General features: G+C 38.1%; 1 protein-coding gene and 1 non-coding gene across 3 annotated transcripts in view; one reads left to right on the top strand and one right to left on the bottom strand.

The window, feature by feature from the left end:
* The window catches only part of LOC126382334 (teneurin-m), a 373,029-nt gene that overhangs the window by 115,643 nt on the left and 229,681 nt on the right, over positions 1–27,705 (top strand). For both annotated transcript variants that reach the window (XM_050032131.1, XM_050032130.1), the window contains exon 3: positions 6,359–6,559. In XM_050032131.1, coding sequence (XP_049888088.1) covers positions 6,359–6,559 — 201 coding nt within the window. The remainder of the gene's footprint in view (positions 1–6,358; positions 6,560–27,705) is intronic.
* Trnaa-cgc (transfer RNA alanine (anticodon CGC)) lies at positions 23,305–23,376 on the bottom strand. The gene has a single exon. It is a non-coding gene; the product is annotated as a tRNA-Ala (tRNA).

Here is a 27,705-nt window from a genome sequence, read left to right as displayed (position 1 = left end):
CTCTTTTGTCATTAAATCACTGACACTTAGCAGTTTTTTGGAGTCCAGTACTACTATTAATTAGTACTTAAGAAACCTAGTACTTATTTATATGAAATAACGTTTAGAATGGTCCAGTGGTTGAGCGTTCAGGAAGTCCTGGGTTCAAATCTCGGTGGAGACATATCACAAAAATCACTTTGCGATCCCTTGTTGGGTTAGGACATTACAGACTGATTACCTGTTTGTCCAAAAGTAAGATGATCCGTGCTTCGGAAGGCACCTTAAGCAGTCGTTACATGAGCAATGTCAGGGGCCTTTGGCGGGTCAATAATAACCCTGACATCAGGGTTGATGAGGTTGGTAATTCACCTCACAGCCCACACGATAGAAGAGACTTATATCAACAAACGAAGAATATAATATGGAAGTGAATTCTTTATGTTTGTACGTCTAAAACTATTTCTAAACATTTTAACGATATGTATCCTGCATTATATTTGTGTTAGTCCCCCGCCCACGCTTCGGCTTCTAGAATCCAACAATTGATATCGCGAATTAGTTTGATTGTTGTATTTCTGGGAGTGAACGTCCTCATTACTGTGATTAAGTGTCCGTAGAATTTGAGAGTGATAGTGAAAGGTGAATAGTTGAAAGCGATAAGAATTTATCAGTGAATGCGTGTTGAGCGTGTTGTTGACGAAGTCGATTTTAAGTTTGTCAACAGTTTTGGGATTTGACTACTGATATAATTTAAGTAAGTTGAAAAGCTTTATGTTCCCACTACGTTCGTACACGCAATTAACTTTATTTTTATATGAAAAATACACGCATTTCTACTTTTTTGGGAATTTTATTCGCCCATAACCATTGTTCAGATAGAAACACGGTAAGTTGACAAATGTAACTTAAAATTCGAATAAGTACATGACCATAAACTACCCGACCAGATACAGGTTATTTATTATTCACAAAGGGTCAATATTTTCACAAACACCAGAATATTATTTTAAGGAATAACCTTAAATCTTAACATATAGATTTGAATAATCTGCTAAAGGAGGTTTACAAATTATTAGAAATCAGAAATAAGAATCATTTATTCAACTTAATTATCATGGATAAACTTGTTGAAGGTCAATCTAACATTTTTTAATTTACGTTATTTCGCAAGGTGTTATGGTTGAGGAGAAGAAATGACAAGAAATTGCAACAGCAACACATCCTTCTTTCTTTCATCTCTCTTGATAATCATTCAATTCTGAGACGGTTTTTTTTAATAATAGGTATACGTATATATGCAACACACAATTAATATTCCTGTTCCGATGCTCCAAAGTATTCCAGTAAGGGTAGAACGGGGAATACTTGGCAAAAATTCCTCTAACAAGCTCATTGTCCTTTTTGTTTGGAGCTCCTTTGTAAAGGGTACCGTAGTCCTTAATTATGGCATTGAACGAGTTTTGTCATTGCTTGATTGAATCCTAGTCTATTCAGGCATTGAATTCTTTTAAAATCTTCTACGCTGCATATTTTGCAGGACTAAATATACCTTACTTTAAAATTGTTTTTCAGCTGTCTCATTTATGGATTTTTGCTACACAAATAAATAAGTATTGTTGGCAACACCAACAATAAATTATCATTTTTATTATTGTGGCAACTTTAAAATCGCTCCCTCTCTCTCTTCCTCCATCAACGCCATCCTCGTTACATCAGTAACATGTCGTGTGCAAGCAAGTAAATATTTTTCTATAACTTTCAACAACGTCTTTAACTACGAACAACCGCAGCCCCCAACAAGTATTTTTGCATTTCATTATAATTACCATTAGAAAATCAAAACTCTCTCGAAACCATTCTGATCATAATAACGTTATACCGGAAGTAAGATTTTACCTATCTTCATTTATTTGCCATGCCTTCACCCATTACATTACATTAATTGAAATCTCAAGCTGTAATTCTCCTAAAAGTTCCGACTTGTACAATTTCATCACATTTTTCTCCAAAGTGTTTCTTATAATAATAATAATAATAATAATAATCGTTTATTTTCAGATTTACAATCCATAGTTGTTAGTAAATATAAGCGACCTTGTTAACGTTTCAGATTTTTTTCCTCTTCACATGCAATCTGCATACTCAATTACAGAGTCCAGTAATGAGGCAGTCGAAACTAATTTTATTTTCCTTGCGTGTCCTTTGAGTTCGGCCTCATGGGATGTTTGCCTTAAATTAAAAAGTTTTCGTTCCATCTCGAGAGTATTCAGCCTCGCTCTACTTTTACTTTAATGATCTCACACGATTACTACACGGGATCAAAAGCTTCATAGAGTTTTAAGGAAAATTCGACGTCTTTCGTTAACGAGTCTCTTCTAAGTTTAACCTGGCATATTGAAAATCTCTACTTGAAGCTGAAATAAAATAATTGATAAATACAAAAACGAACAATAAATAATAATCACAATAACAACACGAATATCATCATCATCATCTCCCTTGCGATATCACGTTTCCACAGAGTCCGCTTACCTAATCTGAAGATTTGACAGGTCCGGTTTTTACAGAAGCGACTTTCAGCTAAAGAAAAAACCGACCCAATACAAGTTAAGTCACATACCCTTCGCATTCTCGGGTATGTGAGTATCCTCATGATGTTTTCCTTCACCACTGAGCACATGATTGTAATTTACAATCCAAACATGAATTCGAAAAACGATTTCGAAAATCATAAGTTAAGGCCTGTGGTGGATTCCTGGGATCATACAGTTGGAGTCAAGCGTTCTTCCATCTGGGCTACCACGGCTGCCAAACTAAAAACAAATCGAATAGGTATAACGGTCTTAAAAACAATAATTGCTAATAAATGAAGAAAACCGACAAGGATACAAACAACAGACAGCAATAAGTAACCCGAAAAAAGAACCGAATACTTATTTTTTTTGACAAATTAAACCGTGTCTTCGGAAGCCACATCTTTACGTAATAAACATCCTCAGACATCAAAGCAGTATTCAGTGGCTTATTCAAAGTCTACTTAGAGCATTTGTTTGACTGACAGCGAGTAGCGAATTGATTAGAAAGGAAAAAAATATATCGCTGAATAAATAGCGGATCTGAAATGTCTCCATTTTGGACTTTGAAGCAACAGGTGGTTTTATAAACAAATATTTCGCCGTGTTCAAGACACAACCGGCTAACTTGATCGTAATAATTTTCAAAATATTGTGAAATATTAATTAGAAATTCGACTCCAGAAAAGTACTTAATTAAAAATGGTTTTTGGGTTCAATTTTAACAAGGTTGTTTCATAATTCTTCCTAGATCAAATAACGAATGGCTTTAAAAAAAAATGTTTTTGTGGAAATTAAGAGTTGTAATAACTAAAAGTAGGTTGCTAACTTTATTGTGCTGTATCTTTTTACTCTACATCGTTGACATAAATATTCTTTATAATATTATTGTCTCTTTCTTAAACGCGGATTCCACAAGAAATCTATACGTTCTCTGACCGAGAAAACAGTCTATCCCCTGTCATTTTATCGCGATTACTTGGACAGTAGCCGTATCTATACGTTCATATATATTATTTCCATTTCTATTTGCCGGATGTTTTCCCGTAATGACTTTTTACGGTTTCAAACTTCGAGTCAAATTCTGAAAGTCGTTTTATACGTCTTCATGACAAAGATGTAATTTGTAGTTTTTTTTTAAAAAGTATTTTGTTGGCAGTTAGTAACATTTTCACATGTTATTTTAAAATACTGGATTTTTACTTCTTAAGTGTAGTCAACAGCTTTTTAAATACGTTTTATAGTCGAATTTTTTTTAAAATTTGAATCTTCTTTTCACATAGTACCAATAGGTACTCACTCATTTTATGATTAGGAAATTGCTTTGCTTTCATTTTAAACAATAAATAAATGGCAATTATATGACGATTGACATCAGAGGAGCCGTTTTCACTTCGAAAATTATTTCAATAGAAAACTTGAACAACTTGACAAAGTAAATGGAACGTGCTTTGACGAAGCTTTAAACTATAAACTGTACTCTTGAAATTGTGAGAGTAATAGGAAAACGCGAAGCTAACCCTAATTGGCATCTTATTACAACTTTGCTAACTGGAAAACGGAACTTACCTCATAATGACTACCTTGTACTATTATAAAATACCAGGCTGTGAGAACATGTTTCAGTGGAAATAAATGTATTCTGATTTGTTAAATAATTTACATTGTGAAGGATTTTACTTTATAACGCTCACCGGTGCTTAGGGAAGCTCAACAGCTGCAAGTTCAGTATTTGGACTCTTTATGAATTTACATTAAGTGTTATTATTATTATTAGCCTGTTTGGTCCCACTGCTGGGCAAAGGCCTCCCCTATGTCCTTCCAAGTGTCCCGGTTCTGTGCGAGCTCTATCTAGTTTTTTCGATAACCGTCGAGATCATCGCGCCATCGTTTCCGGGGTCTACCACGTCTACGGTGTCCGTCCTGTGGTACCCAGAGCGTGATGATCTTTTCCCATCGTTCCGGGTGCATGCGGCACACGTGGCCAGCCCAGTTCCACTTTAGCCTGGCGGTACATTAAGTATATGTGTTGAAAACCGTTTATTTCCATTGTTCGACTTGAATGACAACATTATATCATACACGTAAGAAGACTTATGAATTTCATCAACGCTATCTTTAATATTCTCAGAACATAAATCATTGTTTTCCATTTCTACATCTGCAACAGGAGTATTAATGATGATAATAGTGATTTCAAATAAATCACAAAATATTTCGTTCGTCAGGAAAATAGTAATTATTGATTTCACACTCACATTGTATGTTATATGCAAAAAACATGTTCACTCCACTAAGTAAACGTACAGCGGGCGGTGTCAGCAATAACTCTGAACGGGAAAACATGCGGCTAATGTTACGATCGACTAAACCGAACCAACTAGCTAAAACTAGTCCGTAAAGAATGACATCCATTGCGCCGTTCCGACTGATAAATACCCCCATCTGACTTTATCTGCCTCCAGGATTGCTTTGCCTTTTCCGTTCACGTTGAAATCTGCACGGCCGCCATTTACATTGTGCCCTTTGTATCCCGAAGCCTTATTATTCCTAATTATCTTTTCCCTTCCAATTCTTATTCCTTTATGTGGCTTCCCAACCTTTGTTATTTATTTTTGATCAAGGCTCTCTCTCTACTGTAGGTATTATAGAGATATATGGAAAAGTTGCTAAGTTTAAAACGTACCTTTTGTTGATTCACCTTTTTTGTCTTTTCTCATTTATTGTTATCTTCTTATGGCTTCTTACGTTCGCTTTTTGATGTCATTTTCTTTGTGTATTAAGCCTTTTTATTTATATTTTCATGTGGGTCGCGTTATTTGCGTGCAAGATAAAAGGTCGTGTGATGTTTGTCATTTTGAGGGAAATATTTTTGTCAGTAATCCAGCGGAAAACGATTTATCAATTTTCATGCTACATAAATTATATTAATATTTTTTTGTAGACTTGCTTCTTAAATATTCAATAATAAAACGCAGACATTTTTAAATGATCGTGGATTGGACATGCCCGAGATGATAAGGAGAATGGAACAATTCAATTACCTTTTTAGACACTGGCTACATGTGGAACGTATTACACTTAATTTGTCCTCGACAAATTTGTACGGTGTGCGTGTATGAAGCGATTGATGAATGTGCAGAAAGCAAGAGAAGGATTTCAGGATCGAAGAAAATTAAATTCTATAGTCTCTGTTTACCCTGGTGAGAAATAGACGTGAGTTTATGTATGTATGTGTATGTGTTGTCCTCGACAAAATTGGAGCATGAATGTTGTATTATCTTTTACCATTAATTTCATGGCAAATGTAAAGACATATTTCTAAATTCCTTGTGTACTCGTAATTTATAATTATTATAAAGACTACATAACCTAAGCTGGCGACGTGTGTCGGCATTTGTCCACCGACCATCCGCGCGTCTAGTGAATGAGGAACTATCCAGAATACGTTCTCCAAAAAAAGTATAGATAGCGCTTCTCATTGCTCGCGCACATAATTATTCTAAAATATAATGTAATGGCAGACATTATGTTAAAATAATTGTTGCTTGATATTTGGACCAGATGTGTATAGAATTGTGTTGCTACCTATATTGCATCTCTTTATTTTGATCAGAATAATAATGGGTGGAAGATGTTGTGCCTGGGTGTAATAATAAGGGTCATCATTTATAAGTAAGGAAGAAGGTTAAACGAAGGCGAATTTGTACAGCGTCATCTAAGTATTTTTTTGGGAAGTTAGCCTGGAATGTCTCTAATTGGGGATAAAAATATAAGCTTAAAAGAGTATTTGTTTGTCGCAGGCCTGGGCCGGCTGCACCCGTACGGCTCGGGCAGCAGCGGATCTAGCGGCAGCGGGCGGCGGCGTGCGCGCAGTCGCGGATTATCCGACTCGCCCACCGCGCCCACTACGCCCACGTCGGCCTCCGACAACGCGTCCGACGCGACGCTCACCGACTCTGAGCTGCCGCTGGCCAGGGACTCTACTCTTCTCGTCCAGAACGGTACTGTGTCTGCTTATACAACATGTTCTAATTTTTAAGGTCTCAAACCTCAAAAGGTAAAACGGAACCCTTATATTATGATCATTTATTGTCCAATCATCTGTCCTAGGTCCACTATAGTATCTTTGACGTTGAACTTTTCTAGATAGCAAGTGACTTTTCACTCTAGCCTTGAAAGCTGCAATATTGTATTAGATTGAAAAAAGATTATCGAAATGTTACGGTGCAAATAATTTTGTACATTATTACCAAAGAAACTTTTTTGGTCGTTCTTATATTATGTTTTTCGATTTGAGTGTTCGTTTGGTAAGGATGACCAGAAACATAATCAAAACTGTGAGCAGCATTTTTTGTTCAACTTGAACGTACTGGAAACTAGTTCTTCTGTATCGTCACTAATTTAAGGCGTCCAGTGTCGCTCGTGGATATTCATTCTGTGCTCGACAGCAAGGTGCTTCGCAATACTAATGACGTGTGAAACTCAATTTTTCTTTTCCAACTTTTGCCTCACAGTTGCTATTCCGTATCATTCTTTGCAATTTCCCATTGCTTCTATATTTCGCAGCAGTCAGCCTTGTAACTTTGATTCGACGTTTCACCCCTTTTGTCGAGTTTAAGTGAAATATAAGCGAGACTTTTGTGTGCCACTTACATTTTCCGTTTCACGTATCAAACGTTCGCATTGTTTTCATGAAATTCGTCAGTGTTTTGTTTTTGTGTTTTTGCCGGCGAAATATCATGTTGGTGCTCATTATTATTGTATAATATGTATATTTTAGGTTCAATCGTTCCAACATGGAGGTTGTGGAACCATAATTCTTTTCCAGAAAATACACACTCACTCACTTACTCTTATTTTCTCATTAGTGTTATTTTCTAGCACACTACACTGCTCTAAGAGGCTTTATAGTCGTTTGAAATTTAATCATAGGTACAGTTAGATCCTAGGCGCTTTACATACTGGGAAAGTCTCATTTTAATTCAATGGTCTAAAATACTTTAACATTAGCCCAGAATCGTGATTAATTTTGGCAGGACTTGGCGCTAAAAGTGTTTGCAGAAATGCACAATCAAGCATGATTGCTTGGGAATCGGGTTATGGCACACTCCTTATTATCCACGGAACGCGCAGAGTATTTGGTAATCTGGGATATTAAATGTAAAACACACATAACATAACCGTGTGCATAGTCGTGAGACTATGTTCCAATTGGGGTAGTCAGAACTTTTTGTTAGACCAACGTAACGTAAAAGCAACGTATTAAATGTCATTGTTGAAAATAGTTTCTTTTCTGGCGTGACTTGTTCTAGATTTGTCCCATATGGCATCAACTACTTGGCCGAACAAATGGGGAGCGCTGAGAGCTCTCACCTGGTTGAAAATAGAGCGGTTGTATAAATTCTACTGGACAGTTCGATATTTTTAAACTATGTAATTAAATGCTTTCAGTCCTTTAAACACCTAAAATATATTATAGCCAACTGTAGGTATAATTAAAACCCAATACTTCTAATTAAATAGTAACAACCCGTTTACCATTTATATTCACAATATCCAGTTGTTGAATTAAATACTAACTTCTACGGATATCTTAGATAGCCAATGAGGTTGTTCCTGGCATTAATTATTTTATAGTACACCTTCTATACTTGGTTTAGTCATCAAAATACACACATGAACTCACGCCTATTTTCCACTGGGTATGGGATTCCATTTGCTTTGATCCTGACACACTTCTTTTGCTTCTTCCACATCATCAATCGTTTCATACACGCACGCCGGTTCAATAGGTTTACCTATTCTAAGGACATCACCAATTTGGTCAATGTACGTCCTTTTGGCGACAAAAAGAATAAATGTTTTTTTGTCTGTGTAAATTGTGTTATAAGTAAACTTGCCCCTAAACACTGTACTGTGATGTTCACCAGCCTAATTCACAATAAACACAGTTGGCTCGACCATTATAGACGGCGATACGGCTCACCACCCATCACGTTAGTCCAACAGAAAGCTCGATGAGGTGTGGGTACTGAATTCATCTTGCGATGGATGTACCTCTGACTATCCTAATTAGGATATAGTCGTGAACTTATATTCTGTGTTTTGTTATCCTGCCACATCCAGCCGTCAGCCCCGAATTAGCTTCAGAAGGCTTCAGAAGGCACGGCGATACTAAAGCTCTCTTCGCTCACGTAATGGATTTTTATCGTGTCCTAGTCCATGAAAATTGAATAGAAAATCCTAGAGAGCCCCGCTTTAATTTGCCTACGATTGAATTCTATAATCGTCCTAGATTTCATTGAATGCAATTTAATTGAAATTCCTCCGGTTTGCTGCCGCGATTAAATCGAAGGGTTATTGGGTCGAATATTGTGTTCCAGCGAAGAATCTCCGAGTATAGGAGTCTGGTTATTCTCAGTTTATTCATATTTCCCGAAGACATGAGTATGCATGAAGTTTTCTGCCAGCAATAATACATTTAGTTTTCGAATAACAACAGTTTCCCATGTTTCTACAGCGATAGTAACGACTTCCACAAATTACTAGCGAACATTTCCGATCCGACCGCTTGTTTTCAATGTTTTCCTCCGTCCGTAAACTTTGCCACCGAAATTTGGGTTCTGTTTGTTTGCATTCAGTTTTTGGGTCCCAATTTAAACTATCGCAGCTTTTATTTGTCGTTTAGTACGACATTTGTCGTGTCGTGGTCGGGACGAACTGACCCTTTGTTTGTGGCGTCGAATTTGTTCCGGCCATGTTTGGGAGATCCGAAATTTTGGGATAATTTGTCGGTGTATAATAGGAGGAACGGTTAATCTTTAATTTGGGTCACCTAAATGTCAGAAGTAATTCTATGGTGTAGATACTCTTGTGTCTATGTGGTAAGGACTTGCCTGGAAACGAAACCCATTTAATGATGTCTCTTTACGACGGCAAACCTTTTTTGTAGTTACAAATCTTTCAAAATTGAGTCCAATAAAACTTTACAGCTCCAAGAACCAATCACCCTAAGATTCTATATTTAGACTCGAAAATATCACAATCGGTTGGATGACCGTCGTAAACGGGCGACAAGTCGTAAACGGGAGCTTGCCAGACGAATGTGTCAAACAATTTGATACGCGGCTCCTACGACGTTTTTATGCCGCGATATTTCGGTAGCCGAGTGTCTCCCTTAATTGCCGCTATTAAACGCGTGTTTGTGACGGATCGCCGAACGATAGATGGCCCTAAATGTAGTCTTTTTTCTTAAACATCCACTCTTCTATCCCTATCTATAACATAAACACAACTACGAGGGAGCGAAACAAACACACATGCTACTGTTTCGTCATCACTCGTGGGACAATCATAATGAAAGCCGGAAATTCGTTAACGAATATGGCAGCGCTTCGTTAAATTTTATGTGTGTTTGTTTAATGAATGAATGTCTTTTTTAAATTTCCATATGTCGTTATAGTATGTTTTTTCGTCCAACGCTTGAGTCGCAGTATGATCCAAATGTCACTCGCACGACATTCTTCAAAAATGAAATATGAAGCGGTAAAAAATTGGTCGCATTTCAAGAATATGATCTCATTAGCGCCAATGTCGCTCTCTTTCTCATCTCTTCCACTATTTTACACCCCGAAATTGCGGAATTAAGGCTTCTGTATTCATCCATCAAGGGAATTCCGTGAAATTTCGTTCGTTCAAGGCACCCCTTAATCCTTAAGACGAATATCTCAAACTCACGGACGAAGCGGAATAATCGCAAGGTTGTGACGAGCGAAAAAATGTATAATTCGTCACTTAATCCCCACGGCTTGGGGATTGAGTGTAACAAATACTCGGCATTAGCTGTGACAGACGCAGTGGATACTGAAGACTTATGAACAATCATATTAATGTTATCATGTTACCAGAACCATGCAAAACATAAAAATGAAATCCAATGTGATGCATTTAATATGTTGTGCCGCAAATCAGAAAAAGTTACCATTGAAACAAAACGACATAAAAGAGACTGAGTCTTATTGAGAGAAACGGCTCCCGTAAGAAGAGACGATTAAAAGAACGTAACAAAGGATACCATAAAGGGCCGACAATAGTGAAGATTTTAACAGTACATTGAGCATAAAAATGTACCCGAAACGGAAGAAGAAAATCCCGTAATGCGTAATGAACTGAAGGCCTTTAGCACACAGGCTTAGTGTCGTAAGTTAGAAGAGGAGCGGTGACATTATTATACAATAGCGGACCAAGAACTTTCCCAAGTAGTACTCTATAAAATAGTAAACGTTTTTCACAAACGCATCATCAATGTCGCTGTCGCTTGTGCTTTGCCACATAATATGTCATCACCTAGAAAGTATCCCGCTTGTTATTTATACCAATAGCTTTATACGACAAACCCAGTACAAAGCGAACCTCCTTAGTTTGCTTGAGAGCACAAAGGAGCGCGGTATCGTTCGGCCGACTCGACAACCCGAAAAACTCCTTTGAGAGACCAATCCTTTAATACTAATTGAATCATAATTTAGAAGACGGAAAGTTTCTTTTTATGTAAATCTTGGCGTCTGAAGGCTCAAAGGCTGAGCAATGGGGACGTAATGACCAAATTTAGGATGAAAGCTTTAATCGCGATTACATTTTTTTAAATCGGATTTTTGAGTGAGAATTTGGGGACTCACTGCGGTATCGATTTGATGAGGACGATAAAAGACAAATTATATTATAGCTTTTTGATGACAATCAAATTTCGATTTATTTTCTATTACCGCTTGTTGATGGAATCATTTAATATCGTAGGTATAATTTGTTATTCAGTAAAGTGATACTCGAGTTTTAACGATAATTGATTTCTATACTGGTTGTAAATTGTATTATTTATGAATTCAATTTGATACTATTATATTCTGTTAACTTTTATCTAACATTATTTTTCGTTGTTTTCTGCCCTACAGAATAAGATGTATTGTCTTATTTGTTTGTTGCAAGAATATAATAAATCATTTTTGATATAAAGACATTCGCAATAACACCCAACAAATAAATATATTGCGTATGTACAAATAGATTTCTCCTCTATATTTCTGACTTTCTCTTTTAATAACTCATCCAGACGCTGAATCAAAAAACAATTTACCGTCACACGCGGCACGGCGATAAATCTCGTAGACAATTTCCGAAATTTTTCTATCTCCAAGATTTACACTCTTCGCGAGAAAGAAAATCTCACCTACAATCCCATTATCGATCCCTTTTCCAGTACAATTTGCGCTGCGCTGGCGAACACGAACAATTTTCAAACTTAAATGAAAATATAGGGGAAGGTGCGCTGTCGCGCTCGCTTCGGCTGCTTCGACTCGTCCGGACTCCCGCCTGCTCCACGTCGCTCGCAGGTTCCGACGGGCTTTGTCTCAAAATCGAACTCGTCTTATAATCGTTTACTTTGGTATTGGCATACCGCTTTCCTCAATTTCGTCAATCGACATCTGAGGCTTTATATTCAAACCAAACTTTGGCATATCATTATTAATAACTCCACAAGCAATACGACCAACGGTTCCTTCAATCTTACCGAAATTAGAACAACTCCTTTGAATCGGTGTTCCTTTTTTAGACGTCAAGATTTCCACATAAAAAGTTTCGCAATCAAAACTTTTCCAAAACGATACGCATTTCGAAGCGAGGAAATCACAATAAGCAACGAATCGAATTGAAAACTATTATGGAAGTTAAATAAGAAAAAATAAAGGCGATTTATTTGAACAAAGACTGTGGAACGGAGCGTGGAAAGCCCCTATTTACATCGTTAGCCTTCCATTTTCACCTTAAAGCAATCGAACGGCTATTGTTGTCGGAGGCACTGCGTCGGTCTAACGTATGCTCGAGAGTATTGCTAGCTCAGACCTTTTAAGTTATAAAGAAGATTTAGATCTCCTTATCGCCTCCTTGGGTGGTTATATCATGTTACTTTTCAGAGAAGGGTCGTGTGTCGCCGCGCCTTTAGTTTAGTTCTGCCGATATTATGTCTTGAAGAATCTGCCTTTACCTCAACATACATAAACACAAATTTGATTTATATTAATTTTTTATATTTAAATTTTGAGTTTGGTTTCGAGGAAGGTAACGAGTTACCCATGAACAAAACTGACCTAAACATTTCGGCAGTACGGCAACTGTGCACGTACTTCTGCATCTTTAACAAGCTACATTTTAAAATAGCAACATTTTTGTGTTTCATCATAAACACTACTCGTCTTCCTAGAGAATTTTCGTCATCATTGCGTAATAGAATAGTTTTATTCGAAAACCGCTGTTGGCAACACTGTCGGCGAAACAAACGTGCGATATCGGACTGTATTTTATACAAAGACAAAAGCTTTGGATACAGAGTTTGGAACTGTAAATAACGAGTAGTACAGTAATATAGAACAATAGGTACTACCGCGATAGTGCCACAATACAACAGCAACATATTTAAATTAGTTGAGCTGATATTTGTTTAAGATTTACTGGTTATTCGTGTGTATTATAAGGCTGTCATACTTCGTGCGGGTTGTAAGGACTAATGTTATAGGACTAGTGTTATAGCATAAGGTGTCGAAAGGGTGATGACCGGTGTTTTTTTGTGAACATTCGCTAGCGTTAATTCGTTTTCATAGGATCCGCTTACCTAACCTGAAGGTTTGACAGATCCAGTTTTTCAGCGACTGCCTGTCTGACCTTCATACCCAAAGGGAAAACCAGCCCACCAGGTGATATACCTCCGAAACGCATTTCTTGCTAATGTGGGTTTCCTCACGATATGGTCTTTACAGCTGAGTAAAAACTATACCAAGCAATTTTGGCTTATTGAAGCTTTGCAGCTTATCGATGAAATTTGTGATCCTGATGAAGCTAGGGCAAAAAGGTCCGGGAAATGCCGATCACATAATTTACCAACTTCACTTCTTCTTCTCTTGTGTGAGATGTGAAGTCCCCTGACATGGCTCATGTAACGACTACACACTTACTTCAGTAGTAGTAGCCGACTGCTTGACGTGCCCTCCGAAGCATGGATCATCTTACTTTCGGGTGACCTTATTCAACTTCACTTAAAAGATTAGGACATTTTAAGGAAAAGTAAGATTAAGTAACTTCAAAGCTCCTTACAAAATATGTCTTAGCTGAATAATCTAGATGAAATACAGCTACATAAAATAAGCTCAAAACTATATCGCAATTGGGGTAGTCAGCTTTCTGTTAGACCAACGTGATAGGCGAGCCATATCGCCGTCTATAATGGTTGACAGCACCACACAACTACAATGCCGCCATAGTCATCATCTCCTTAACGTTATACAGTTTTTCACAGGGCCCGCTTACCTAACCTTCTTACTCCTCTTCTTCTCCTTTCCTTCTTTCTTTTTTCTTTCTTTTTTTTTTGAAAAAAAAAAATGACAAATGACAAATCCGGTTCTTTACAGACGCGACTGCCTGTCTGACCTTCCAACCCGCGAAGGGAAAACCAGCCCAATACAGGTTAGGTCACAAACATCCAAAATGCATTTCTCAGGAATGTGGGTTTTCTCAGGATCTTTTCCTTCGCCGCTGAGCACGTGATAATCATTTATGATTCAAACATAAATTCGAAAATCATTGGTTTTACGGGTATAATATAATGTTGGGGTTTGAATCTTCGACTTCAAAATGAGAGTCAAGCGTTACCAACTGGGCTACCCCGGCTCACAATACGGTCACAGTATAACTACAATATTTCTAAAAACGTTTGGAAATATACAGTTACAAAATATAACCTCTCGGAGACGCTGCAGCGAAGGAGGGAAGAATACGTAAAGTAAGTGGCAATTTTGGGCCCCTGCAGCGAAATTTGCACCTTTGCACTCTTCCCACCCCTTAACACCTTACGTTAAGGACTATTATTCCATCTCCCAACTACAGATAACGTTGCAAGGTTAACACAGATACGGTGTTAGCGTTTTTTCATCATCCAAGAGGGAAGAAAGTTTCAACGAAATATATCGTTTAAGACCACATTTAGGAGACAAGTTGCGGATTACATTACAAGTGCAAATGTGATAGATAATTTGTGGATTATTATTGAAGTTGTCACTTGAGAAGTGAGTGGAAGTAATTTTGGAAAATCGTTTCGTATCAATCTTATTGTGAGTGTCAGAATAGCCGGTCACTCGGCGTATTTAAAGTTGAAACAGTGCTTAATCATTGCTTCCTTATAAGTGCTGCGGTGCTTACATAAACAGCCTATATACGTCTCACTGCTGGGCACAGCCCTTCCCTTAATCAATCGGAAAGAGTATGGAGCATACTCCACCACGCTATTCCTCTGGGGGTTGGTGGAGGTATTTGGGTTAGTATTCCGGGACCAACGGTTTAGCGCGCCTTCCGAAGCACGGAATCACCTTACTTTTTCGGACAATCAGGTGATTCAAGCCTGAAAAGTCCTAACCAAACAAAGGACGGTCTCACAAAGTGATTTCGACAATGTCCCCATCGGGAATCGAACCCGGAACTCCAGATCGTGAGCCTAACGCTCTAACCACTAGACCACGAAGGCATGATTAGACATTTACTTCCAACGTTGCTGTTACCGGCAATGCTGACGTCAGGAATGTCAGAATGGCCGGTCACATTTTCATGTCATTTAATTTTGTAAATATTCTTACTGCTTCTTTATTTTTGTTGGTAAGGCGATCATTGTATAGCTGTACAAAATGTTAAAAGACTTTCAAAGTCTGCCCAGAACGATAAGCACCAGAGTTCATTACATCGCCAATAAGTCACATTAGCACAACTTTTCACCAGCAAAATTGCAAACCAATTCTTCTCGGAAAACTTGAACAATTTAAAACTCCAATGACGTAAGAATGCTGCGAATTAAACTGACTATTTGCCACGGAACTTTCAGAGCCGATAACAAGAAGCGAAATCCCATTCGCACAACAATGTGGAGGGTAGTGAAAATTTTGTGAAAAGAAGTTGTTCACAAAAATACCCGCCTGTGGCGCTCTGATAAGAAGGGTGTAGTAAACAGCTCAACGTAGCGAGGGAGGAGAGAACGCAGGCATTATATCTCGATATATTTAAAAGAAATTGTTTGTCAAAGATTTTCGAAGGAATGTGACCTAACCTGTCTTCTTCTTCTATCGTGTGGGTTGTGAGGTGGAGTAGCAACCTCATCAACCCTGGGGTCAGGGTTACTATTGAGCCGCCAATGGCTCATATAACGACTACTTACTTACATCAGTAAGTAGTAACCGGGACCAACGGCTTAACGTGCTTTCCGAAGCACGGATCATGTTACTTTTTGGACAATCAGATGATCAGCCTGTAATGTCCTAACCAAATTAGGAATCACAAAGTGATTTTTGTGATATGAACGGGATTCGAACCAGGGACCTCAGGATCGTGAGCCCAACGCTCAACTACTGGACCACGAAGGCCGTTACCTAACCTGTATTGGCCTGGTTTTCGCTTCGCGGGTTGGAAGCAGACATGCAGTCGCTTCTGTAGAAACCGGACCTGTCAATTCTTCAGGTTAAGTAAGCGGACCCTGTGAAATCTAGGATAATGCCTTAGCATGATGGTGAGGAACGGGTACTACCTACTTCGGGGATATAATGTTATGTTGTCTTATGACAAAACATCACGGGTCTAAGTCTGCTGATTGTATTAAAATGACGTTAACTTGATATGGGTGCTAATTCCTGTAAATACCATCTAATTTTATTTTAAGTTATATCTGTCATTTTCTTATCCGCCGAAAAGGAAAGGGACGGGTAATCGACAAGCATAAAATTTATGGAACACACGTCAATTTTAAGCACAAATCTAAACCAACCGTCTAAAAATTTTACATCAGTCAATAACCCGACACATTCATTTACTCATTCTTCCTAAAATTAAGAGCTGTGAATCATCCGTCCCTTTCCTTTTCGACGAATATGAAAATGACGGATATAACTTAAAATAAAATTAGGCGGTGTCTCCAGGAATCGGGGCCATGATATATATTATATTGGCGTAACTTACCTATTGTCCAACTTACACGTTGTTGTTGTTGGTTACTGTTGTTATTGTTAACTTGTTGTCTAGTTGTTGTTCATATTGCCTTTGCCCAGCAGTGGGACACTTTAGGCTAGATAAGAACTTATTGTAGATTTGCTGTAAAGAAAAAGAATCATCATCTCCCGTAGCATTATCCCGTTTTTCACAGGGTCCGCCTACCTAACTTGAAGATTGGACAGGTCCGGTTTTTTACAGAAGCGACTGCCTGTCTGACCTTCCAACCTGCGAAGGGAAAACCAGTCCAATACAGGTTAGGTCACATGCCTCCGAATATGCATTTCTCTACCAACTGGGCTACCGTTAAATAAAGAAAAAATAAAAATACTGTGGGAAATAAGCGCGAGTTTATGTATGTATGTATGGCCTTAACTCATCATCAGCCGTATGACGCCCACTGCTGGGCATAGGCCTCCCCCAAGGATCTCCACGACGATCGGTCCTGCGCTGCCCGCATCCAGCGGCTTCCCGCGACCTTCATCAGATCGTCGGTCCACCTTGTAGCGGGCCTACCCACTGAGCGTCGTCCGACGCGTGGTCGCCATTCCAGAACCTTTCCGCCCCATCGGCCATCGGTTCTCCTCGCTATGTGTCCTGCCCATTGCCACTTCAGCTTTGCAATTCTCCGAGCTATGTCGGTGACTTTAGTTTTCCTGCGGATCTCCTCATTTCTGGCCTTAACTACTTGGTCGGAAATGCAGGAGCGATTGCGAACAATATTGTTGAAGATTTGTGGCGCTGCCTAAGTAGTATTCTCTGTGGAAATCTGTCTGTGATGTGCGCATGATATTAATCCACTCTGATATTTTAAAGTTATCTTTAATCACATCAAACTTAGGCCGGAAACAAAGGTAGGTACATATTTACGAGGAAATTGCCTAAAGATTTCAAAGTTGAAAGCGTTTTCAAAGAAAATGTATTGATTCGTTAATTAAACTCCATTTTCTCTTCGGTAGGTAAACATGAAATTAATATTTAGCTAACAAAAGCCCGTACAAATTAGGTGAAAGCTTATTAATGACCAGTATTATGTATTTGTAACTAAAATCGTTTTGGAAACGGCCGGATATTAAAATGAACGGAGGATGAATTTATGAACTCAGATGTAGCGAAAAAAATACTTATGGACAATGCCGTAGAATTCATTTTAATATTTGTCCTGTTTTCTGTTTAGGCAAAGATTTGCCTAGAATAAAATCTAAAGTAAGTATTTTAATTCTTTATGTTTATGTTCCAAATTCAAATTTAAATTATAATTGGACTGGTGTTTTCTTGCATAACAACTCGGAATTGTTTCGTTGTTTTTTTTTATGAGATATTTTTGAGTAGGTACATCCGTTCCGGTTTTGCACCAATGAGTTATTAATTTATCTACTAACAAAGTTGCATCGACCATTGTAGACGGCGATACGGCTCACTACTTGGTTCATCTTGTGATGTATGTATCTCTGACTACCCCAATTGGGATAGAATCGTGAGTTTATGTTGATGTTGAGTAGGTAGATACATAAAGGGGCAGGAAGTGGAACGTGCTTGGCGCCGTCCTGCCCACCCCGGAAAGTGCGCAGCGATAAGATAACAATGTTGCGTGGGTAGCTTGTAAATTCACAGTGACTCATGTTGTAGACCATAAACTGTATAATGAAGTTATTTTACCTACATCCTATTGTTTAGCTCATGGTATAAGAAAAAGAGGTATGCTCAGTCACAAATACTAAAACTTCAAAATTGTCTTGCAAAGTAAATTTAAAAACATTGGTCGAGTGTAATTTATTTTGAAGCACCATTGACTTTCAGAATAATTTGCTTAACGAATAATGAGGTAGGCATTTATTTATCTGTGCTCCGAGTAAATTCATAAACATTAATTGTTTATTATTAGTTTTTTTTTTGACCTGACTTATTGTAGATTTACCGAAAATGGCACTAACTACTTGACCGAAAAACATTTTTTTCTATGTTGATCAGGAATTGAACCCAAGACCGAGGTTATCGAGTATAAGGACGATGGAGTGTCGCCGTCAAGCCGTGGTAGCCCAGTTGGTAGAAGGCTTGCCTCTCACTTTGAAGTCGCAGGTTTGAATCCAGCTCAGGCGTAAACCAATGATTGTCGAATTTGTTTTCGAATTCATGTTTGGATCATAAATGATTATCGCATTCCCGAGAAATGCATTTTTGGAGGTATGTGACCTAACCTATATTGGACTGGTTTTCCCTTCTCGGGTGAAAAGGTCAGACAGGCAGTCGCTTCTGTAAAAAACCGGACCTGTCAAATTTCTAGGTTAGGTAAGCAGACTCTGTGAATATCGGGATAATGTTAGGGAGAGTCGCCGTCAATGGATATTTTCGTGGTCCGAACTGAGCATAGCACCCCGCTAGCCACAAGTGGGTAGTGTGACTAGGGATTGACGATCCGAAGACACCTATAATGATATTATAAGAGTGAAAAAAAATAAAAAAAATACGCTAGCTGTTAGCCGCTGTTGTTGGGGAGTAATTAAAGAACATAAATAAGTAGCACCCAAAGTATTTATTACAAAAGAATAATGGCTGAATTTCATGAATGTTTACAGTGAAAGGACCAACTCCCCGATAGAAATTAACATTTAATTTACATAGGAACCCACTTGCGTAATAAATTCTAATCTAACATAAAGAACATTCAAACAGTTTTCACGCAAAAAAAAAATGTATTATTTATTCATGACGTCCCTAACGCTCCTATATTTAAAATCCATAATTTATACATAATTCATAGAGCAATAAAATCTCTTTGGATTCCGAAAATTCCATTAGAAAATCTTCCGGTTTTTATTTTTTTAAATATTTCCTGAGGCATATTTTACCGTGACCAAAGCCATAACATAACATAAACAGCTTATATACGTGCCACTGCTGGGCACAGGCCTTCCCTCAATCAACCAGAGGGGGTATAGATCATACTCCACCACGCTGCTCCACTGCGGGTTGGTGGAGGTGTTTTTACGGCTAATAGCCGGGACCAACGGCTTAACGTGCCCTCCGAAGCACGGAATCATCTTACTTTTTCGGTCAATCAGGTAATTCAAGCCTGAAAAGTCCGTACCAAACAAAGGACAGTCTCACAAAGTGATTTCGACTTAGTCCCCATCGGGAATCGAACCCGGACCTCCAGATCGTGAGCCTAACGCTCTAACCACTAGACCACGGAGGCTGTTACCAAACCCAGGATGTTTTAAAGAAAGGCCAGGTCTAGAGTACTAAAACGGCGAGCATGTAGGATGTCTTTGATGAGAGTGGAAGAAGAGAAAATGGTGTGTCATGATCGAAGTAAGTGGAATTCCGTGGTCTCTACCTACCCCAACAGGAAATAGGCGTGATCTTACGTATATAAGTATATTTATGTTTGCGTCCGGACAAAATAACATTGAAATTTGTAAAAAAAAATATTCTTCCGACTTCGAAGATGATTTTTTAAAGGACAATAGAATGAGGGAAATAATACTCCAACCCGATCTTTGCGCTGCGCTGGCTGGCTTCCGATCAAAGGTGTTAATGGCTAATGCAATGTACAACCGGCCTGTGTTACCTTCGACAGAGCTGTCACTTCGATACTAAGATGTCACTTCAAATTGTTATTTTTACTACCCTCTTGATCCCATTTCTGAGCAAAAGCCTCCTCCATGTATACATAAATCGATATTGAATATAAAAACATTATTACCTATTTAGTTCTTGTCTTGTAGCACAAAACAGTGCCAAAAAAATTTTTCATATAGCACAACACTACATAAACATAAAATATACTGAATAATGAATAAGTATATCATAATTAAGTGCAATTATCTTTTTATGCCCACGCACCGTAATAGGGATGTTAACGTGTGAATTTGTTCACGTAACAGTCTGAATTATCACATGGTACAAAATCTTAATAACTCAAAAGCAAATTTAAGAATCGCATCAATCCCAGTAAGTTATAGAATAGCCCAGTATATTTAACATTTTGAAACAGAATATTCCTCAGAGAAAATAGCCAGGTTTCTCCACTCACAGATTTATTCAAACACAGAATGTCCTAACATTTACTTTGGCTTTAAAAGATTTCTATTTTCGCGTCTAAACGTATCCAGTTTTCGTAGAGACTTCTATTTTCGTCTTTAAAATACCCGAAAATACCCACTATTTGACACCTTCACAGAGTGCGCCTCTTTCACCCCTCTTTGCCCCTTTTTGCCCCTCTTCAACGAATTTCGCCCCTTTTCTGCGAGTGCATTGGAAAGTGCATCATTACTACTGCCATGTACACGTCTGGAACGCATGTTACTGACAATGCGTTTATTTATTATTAAGAGAACTTGTTCAGACAAACAGTAAACTCACGCGAATATTCGTACAAGCAAGCCACCAGAGGACAACTATGCTGCCACATTCACAACAACATGAAGTCACGACTATATCCCAATTAGGGTAGTCAGAGTATTAAACATTCAAAAAATTCTGTCTGTATGTTATCTTTTCACGCTTAAACCGATGGACCATTTTAAATGAAATTCGGCATCGCGATAGTTTGAGATGCAGAAAAGAATATAGCACAGTTTTTATCACAAAAATAAATCCCTTAAGGGGATGAAAGGGGGATGGCAACTTGCGCGATAACGAAAGCCTGGTTTCAAATATGATTTTATATTTTCCAGCAACAAATGAGGTAAGGTTATATCTATGAAAAAAAGGGATAACGCTAAGAAGATGATATTCCAGCAACCAATTGGAAGAAATACGAGTTCCTAAATAATAGGACTGGAGCGGGATAAGACCCCCTACCTCGAGGCACCCTTAACTATTGTCCCTCTGTTGTCCCGGTACAAATCCCTAAGTCGCTGTCAATCTCACACCTTACGGCAAAGAAATCGAAATCTGGATTTACTTAAATAAGATACGCGTTGTAAGGTGTCTTGTACCGGCCAAGTAGTTAAAGCCATCTGCAAACTTGTAAAGTCACGTCAAAAATGTGACTTAAATCGCGCTCTCCAAAGGGCATAAACTGAGGACGAAAAATATTTTTCTTCCAATGGTATTGTGTTGAGTATCAAATGAAAGGGCTTAATTTGCACATTACAAACATGTACATATTACTAGCTTTTACTGCGGTTTCGTGGTCCAGTGGTTGTACTCACGATCCAGAGGGGACAGAGTAGGGACATATCACAAAAATCACTTTGTGATCCCTAGTTTGATTAGAGGTAGTTTGGTTACATTGCAGGCTGTTCATCTTAATGTCCGAAAGTAAGATGATCCGTGCTTCGGAAGGCACGTTAAACCGTTGGTCCCGGTTACTACTTACTATATAAGTACGTAGTCGTTATATGAGTCACATAAGGGGCCTTTGGCGGCTCAATAATAACTCTTACACCAGGTTTGATGAGGTTGGTCATCCACCTCACAACACACACGATAGAAGAAGAAGAAGAACTTGCGGGTTTGCTTGTATTTACTCGATAATTACGTTGACTTGATAATAACTGCACTGACATGTTCCGGAGAGGCTTCATGTCCAAATATTTTAAAGAAAGAAAGAAACAATATTTATTCGATATACTTATTGTTTACATATACATAATGAAAGCACGTTATCTGAATAAATAAGACCCTAAAATAATATAAAAAAATATAAGTTTGACCGCTGCCACGGCTATTTCCTAAACATAACTGTTCGGAAGAATTTCAGAGAATGGAAGAATATATTTTCCATTTTCATACTTTCGCGACCGCGATTTTTCCGTAGACGGGTTTTAGATTTCAAAATTTTATTTTTGAAAAATGTTGATGACGTCAATAGAAGAGTTGGGTGTGTAATATCATTGGAATTTTTCTAATTCAGAAAACAAAAAGCGAACGTTCTGTTGTGTGATACAAAATTTTGGTGAGAGACTTCGAGACTCGAGTATGTTTCCTATATTGACCCAAATGGGAATCGAACTCGGGCCCAATAATTATATATCAAACACCGGAAAAGTCTGAAGTAAAATAAACCATTACAAAATCCCCTCCCCGTAACCTTTCGTCTTAAGGATCTAAAAATGCGACCCGCAAAATCCTCGTTTTGGCAACCCTGGACGCGATAATAGGTTTTCTTTTGGTAAAGGAAAACCAATTTTGTGTCGGTGAAACATCAAAATATCTAAGTCAAGTTGCGGATTATCCTCAGAGGCTCGGTAAGTACCTTAGGTACTGTTCCTTTGTCTGAACAGGAGACAGTGTGCGTCGATATTATAATACAGAAAGATGTATTTGTGACTTTTAGATGTTTTAAGTAAATGGAAAAAAATAAGTAGGTAATCCCTAGAAGAAAACTTCTAAATTTAAAACCGTCACACTTCAAAGTAAGTACTAAATTAAGTCCTAAAACATGGTAAGCGCTGAATGGGGGATTATGTGGGTTTGCCATATTGTAGAACTTATTACAATGACAATCCGGCTAATAGCAGACCCGCCGTTTTACAAAACAGCTATCCGTAACGTACACTCCGGCTACGACATTATTGCTAGGTATATCTTATATGTATGTATGATCCCATTCTTCTTTCGTGGGGGTCGTCAGGTTAATGACCGATTACACCGACCCTGGTGTCAGGGTTACTTTTGAGCAATGTCCTAACCAAATCCCTAGGATCACAAAATTATTTTTGTGATGTGTCCCCACCGGGATTCGAACCCGGGTCCTCCGGATCGCGAGCCCAACGCTCAACCACTGGGCCATAGAGGCCGTTGATTAAGCAATACGAGTGGAGCTTTATGTACGTAAGGTGCTAGAATATGCTATACTAGGAGTATATAAAGCTGAAAACAAACCATAGAAGTTGGATCACGTAGGCACATAACGTAGTGCGATTTAAACCGTAGGGGAGTGAGCAGCACATAAATTGAACTGCACTTGTACAATGATCGTAAACTAGTTTACGAGATTCCTCACGGCGCGTTGCAATTCGTGCGATATCGGAACAAGTGACGATTTGAGCATAGGGTAGATAACATTGATTGACCTTATACTTTTTTAAAAATTGACAAATCATTCTGTTTGTATGAAGTAATTTTATGCGTCTTTGAAAGAGACTTTTTGGCGGGAACGAAAACGGGACAGTAGCTTTCTTCATTGAATAATCTAAATAATTAATACGAAGTGGTGTTTTGTGGTTAAGTTAGTCGGAAAACATTCGCGATAGTGTTATTATGTCGGAATATTCAATAAACAAAGTGTACCTATCTATTTTAGGTTCGTGCCAACAAGCCGCTTTATAACTCGAAAGTTTATGCGGACTTTTGAGTTAATTCGTTTGGGGTTCAGAGTAGGAGTCTGCCCCGAGGGTGGTGGCTAAGGTTTCATCATTCATCGTCATCATCTCTAATCATTTCATTAATCATCATCAAGAAAAAAATACATAAGACATGGCTGTATGGGCATAGTTCCCTTTGCCTTGCTTTTCGGAGAAAACCAAAAGAAAAAAAACGTCTATGAAAGAAAATACATAGAATGAATTCGTCAGTTTGTCTTCCCGGACATGACGTAAATTTTTTTGGATTGGTATCTTTTCTAACATATTTATGGGCCATAGAATGATTCTTTGTCATCATAAGCTCCATCATATCCACTTTAGGGCTTCGTAGCAACAATGGCAACAGCTGCAAGTTGTCTTTGAAGTCTTGTGACTCTGCCCACCCCATTAAGGATTGCGGGCGTGAGTTTATGTATGTTTGTTGTATGAAGCAATAAGTTATGACGTCGTCAAAATATGGTCAAGAGTTTCCACTCTTCGCAACGGTCCCCCGTTGCATATCGATTGATTAAAATTAAAATGACGATTCTAAGTGTAATTATGTTACGTACTTAATTAAGATATTTTTGAATTTGAATGAGGTAATTACCAGGCTAAGTTCACCATAGGCAATATAGATGGCCTTGTACAGCTTTAACGTGGTAATAACCTATTTCCTCATTACACGGATACATAATTCCAAAATATAAAAGTATACCTATATAAAAATAATTGTCGCTTGATATTTGGATCACTAGAATTATGTTGCTACTTACCTATATTGCTTGTCTTTATTTCGATCAGAATAATAATGGGTGGAAGATGTAATTGTACCTGGGTGTAATAAAAAGGGTCATAATTTATACCCAAAAACAAAGATAAAAGATGCATTGTACGGTCACGAGTACTAACATGTATACACTTTGAAACCATGTCACATTAAATTTTTTGACAAATTTAACCGTAAGTCTCGTTAAATGTCAAATATGATAGTGCGACAGGGTTCTAAAGTGGGTACATGATATTGCTCATGGCTGTATGGTATCCATGAAATTAGTAAACGAAGAAAAATCTGTACAGCGCCTGGAAAGTCCCCCATTTAATTTAATTCCGGGGACCTTACCCGAAAATCGCAGTGCGATGTGAGATCGCGTCGTGAGGACCATCCCTTAGATTCGATTCCTATTTCCAATGTGATGTAGACTGCAGTTACAATAAAGTTGTTCGGCTGTTATTCCGGCTAATGTAAGTGGTCTAGTGAGGTATGGCGCAGAATGATAGTAAGGTAGTAATAGTAAGTGATCACTAAAACCTAGTCCCGACTGAACCGGTGTAGGACCAACCATGGAAAGTCAAACCATCACCTACATAAATGGGGCTTCAAGGAGTCGCCATGCTGTGAATGTGGTCACCCGGATCAAACCATATCTCACATAGTGAACGAGTGTCCTCTACACCGGTTCCCAGGTGGTATAGCCGAGCTGCATTGTGTGACGGATGCCGCAGAGACTTGGTTAGGGGAGCTTCAGCTGGATATATGATCCATGCAGGATATTTTATTTTTGTCTGCCATACATCATATTATGATGTTAGTGATTATTATTATTTCGTATGGCAATCGTATGTTAATCTATCTAGATTGGAGGAAAGTATGTGAAAAACATAATACTTGATTGCGCACACAATACAATATATAAAAACACTATACCCACTGCTGGGTATAGGCCTCCTCTCGCCATACTTTCCGCTCCTGTGCAAGTCTCATCCCTTGCTTTCCGGCGTACCTCACTATACCCACTCCACTCCAATTTCATCAGTCATCCCGTGATCATGGCACTTGCAACAGTGTCGAAATATCGGGAGTCTCATATGCCTGCTTTAAACGCGGTAAGAACCCGTTATTATGTGTTTTAATTATACCTCACAATGTCATCCGACCACCGGGCTGGTGATCTGCCTCGATATCGCATACCATCCCTTGGCTTCATTCAGTAATAGCCTTAGTCCATCTGTTGTGTTGCCGTCTGGCCAAGTTGTTATTTATTCAGACTTAATTCTTTATGCCGATATGTCTGTAAAGTAAATAAAATATGCGTAAAATAATTATAATAATATTAAGCCATGTGAGGACCTTAAAACCCCCGATAATAGGAGTTAAACTGTTTATTTATTCAAAAAATCCAACATTCAAGTCCATAACATTGACGTTTTGCTGAAAAGGATTACGAAAACATACCCTTAATGGGTTCTGAGAAACTGACAATAATTGTGTTAACTTGCCCTTATTATAAATGATTTTTGTTTTTAAAGCACTTACTTAGTCACAAATGAACACTATAAGACACGACGTTAACCTTTTCTTTAATCTGAATTCTAAATTCAAAAAAAAATTCAAAAATATTTATTTTTCAAAATTGGCTTACAAAGTTAATGCTTTTTGAACGTCTAACAAAATTAAATTACATATTATGTAACTAGCTGTAAAACTACTACCACATCGGAATCTGTATCGCTGAGGGAAAGACGTGGCCAGAAAACCTCCCAGCACAGGGCCCTAGTCCTACTGTTTCATGTTTTCCTTTCTTTTCTTCCATCTGGTCCATGTAAGCTCTTCTTGGTCTTCCCCTTTCTCTCTTTTCTTTAGCTTTCCTTCTATGATGTTTTTAATAAATTCGTCGTGTCGTATTAGGTGTCCAATCATCTTGCCTCTTCTGTCCTCAATAATTTTTAGTACATGCATATAACATGTATATGCATTTAGAAAGGTATAATATACCAAGTAATTGTATAGATTGTACCCCGCAGTCACATCTGCAGGATTACGAACCACCAATGTTATCGTAACTTGTACAATGTTATTGTAACTTGTACAAATATTATCTTCTTTCGTCGAATTAGTTTTATCCCCAACGTTAATCCTATAAGAAAACGCGCCTCTTTAGTTTGTATTGTTATGTTCTACTTGCCTATTGGTGGGTTTTATTTGATAAGAAATAATAGCCATTTTGGTATCGGTCGGAAAACACATCAAAATCCAGCTATTTCTATCATCATAGCCTGTTTTCACAGGGTCCATCTAACCTGAAAAATTGACACACATGTTTTTACTGAAGCGACTGCCTATCCTCCGAAACGTATTTCTTGGGAATGTGGGTTTCCTTACAAAGCTTTTTGTCCGCTAAGCACGTGATGATCATAGATTCAAACATTAGTTTGAAAATTATTGGTTTAGGCCAGTGTTGAATTCGAAGACAAGCGTTATTCCAAGTGGACTGCTCATATTTAAAAATCTTTTATTTGTCAAACTTACACAAGACACTTGAACAGAGCAGTTTCCAAGCTAATAAGCCAAGTTTAACAAAGCACGAACGACATAACCGCACACAAAACTGCTCTTCCCTCTAAACAAATTCAAAAATGAGCACTCTTTATTCTTAAAAACAAACTCCATACTTGGAGCGAAAATACCGCCCTGTTTACGCTCGGTATAAACGGGAACTTCTAGCCATATTGCATTATTTATTGGGAAAAACTTTATATTACCACAACATAACCAAACAGATGCTTACTTCACCTGGGAGTTTCCATTACCATCTACGGGTTAAAATAGTCCCTACGATTAAGGTTCTAGGGTGGCGATTCGTTTGGATTAAAGTTATGTTTTTGTTTTTACACCGTACGGTAGTCATCAATGTAATTTCGTAGTCGCTTGCGTCTAGTAAAATGTTTTATTCAAACGCTTAAGAGGGTTGTACATGCAGGATTAAACGCTTTTTGTGACC

This window comes from Pectinophora gossypiella, chromosome 4 (genome assembly GCF_024362695.1).
Source record: "Pectinophora gossypiella chromosome 4, ilPecGoss1.1, whole genome shotgun sequence".
NCBI classification, from domain to species: Eukaryota; Metazoa; Arthropoda; class Insecta; order Lepidoptera; family Gelechiidae; genus Pectinophora; species Pectinophora gossypiella.
Note: the sequence above shows the minus strand (reverse complement) of the source record. Positions and strands in the feature narration are given on the sequence as shown.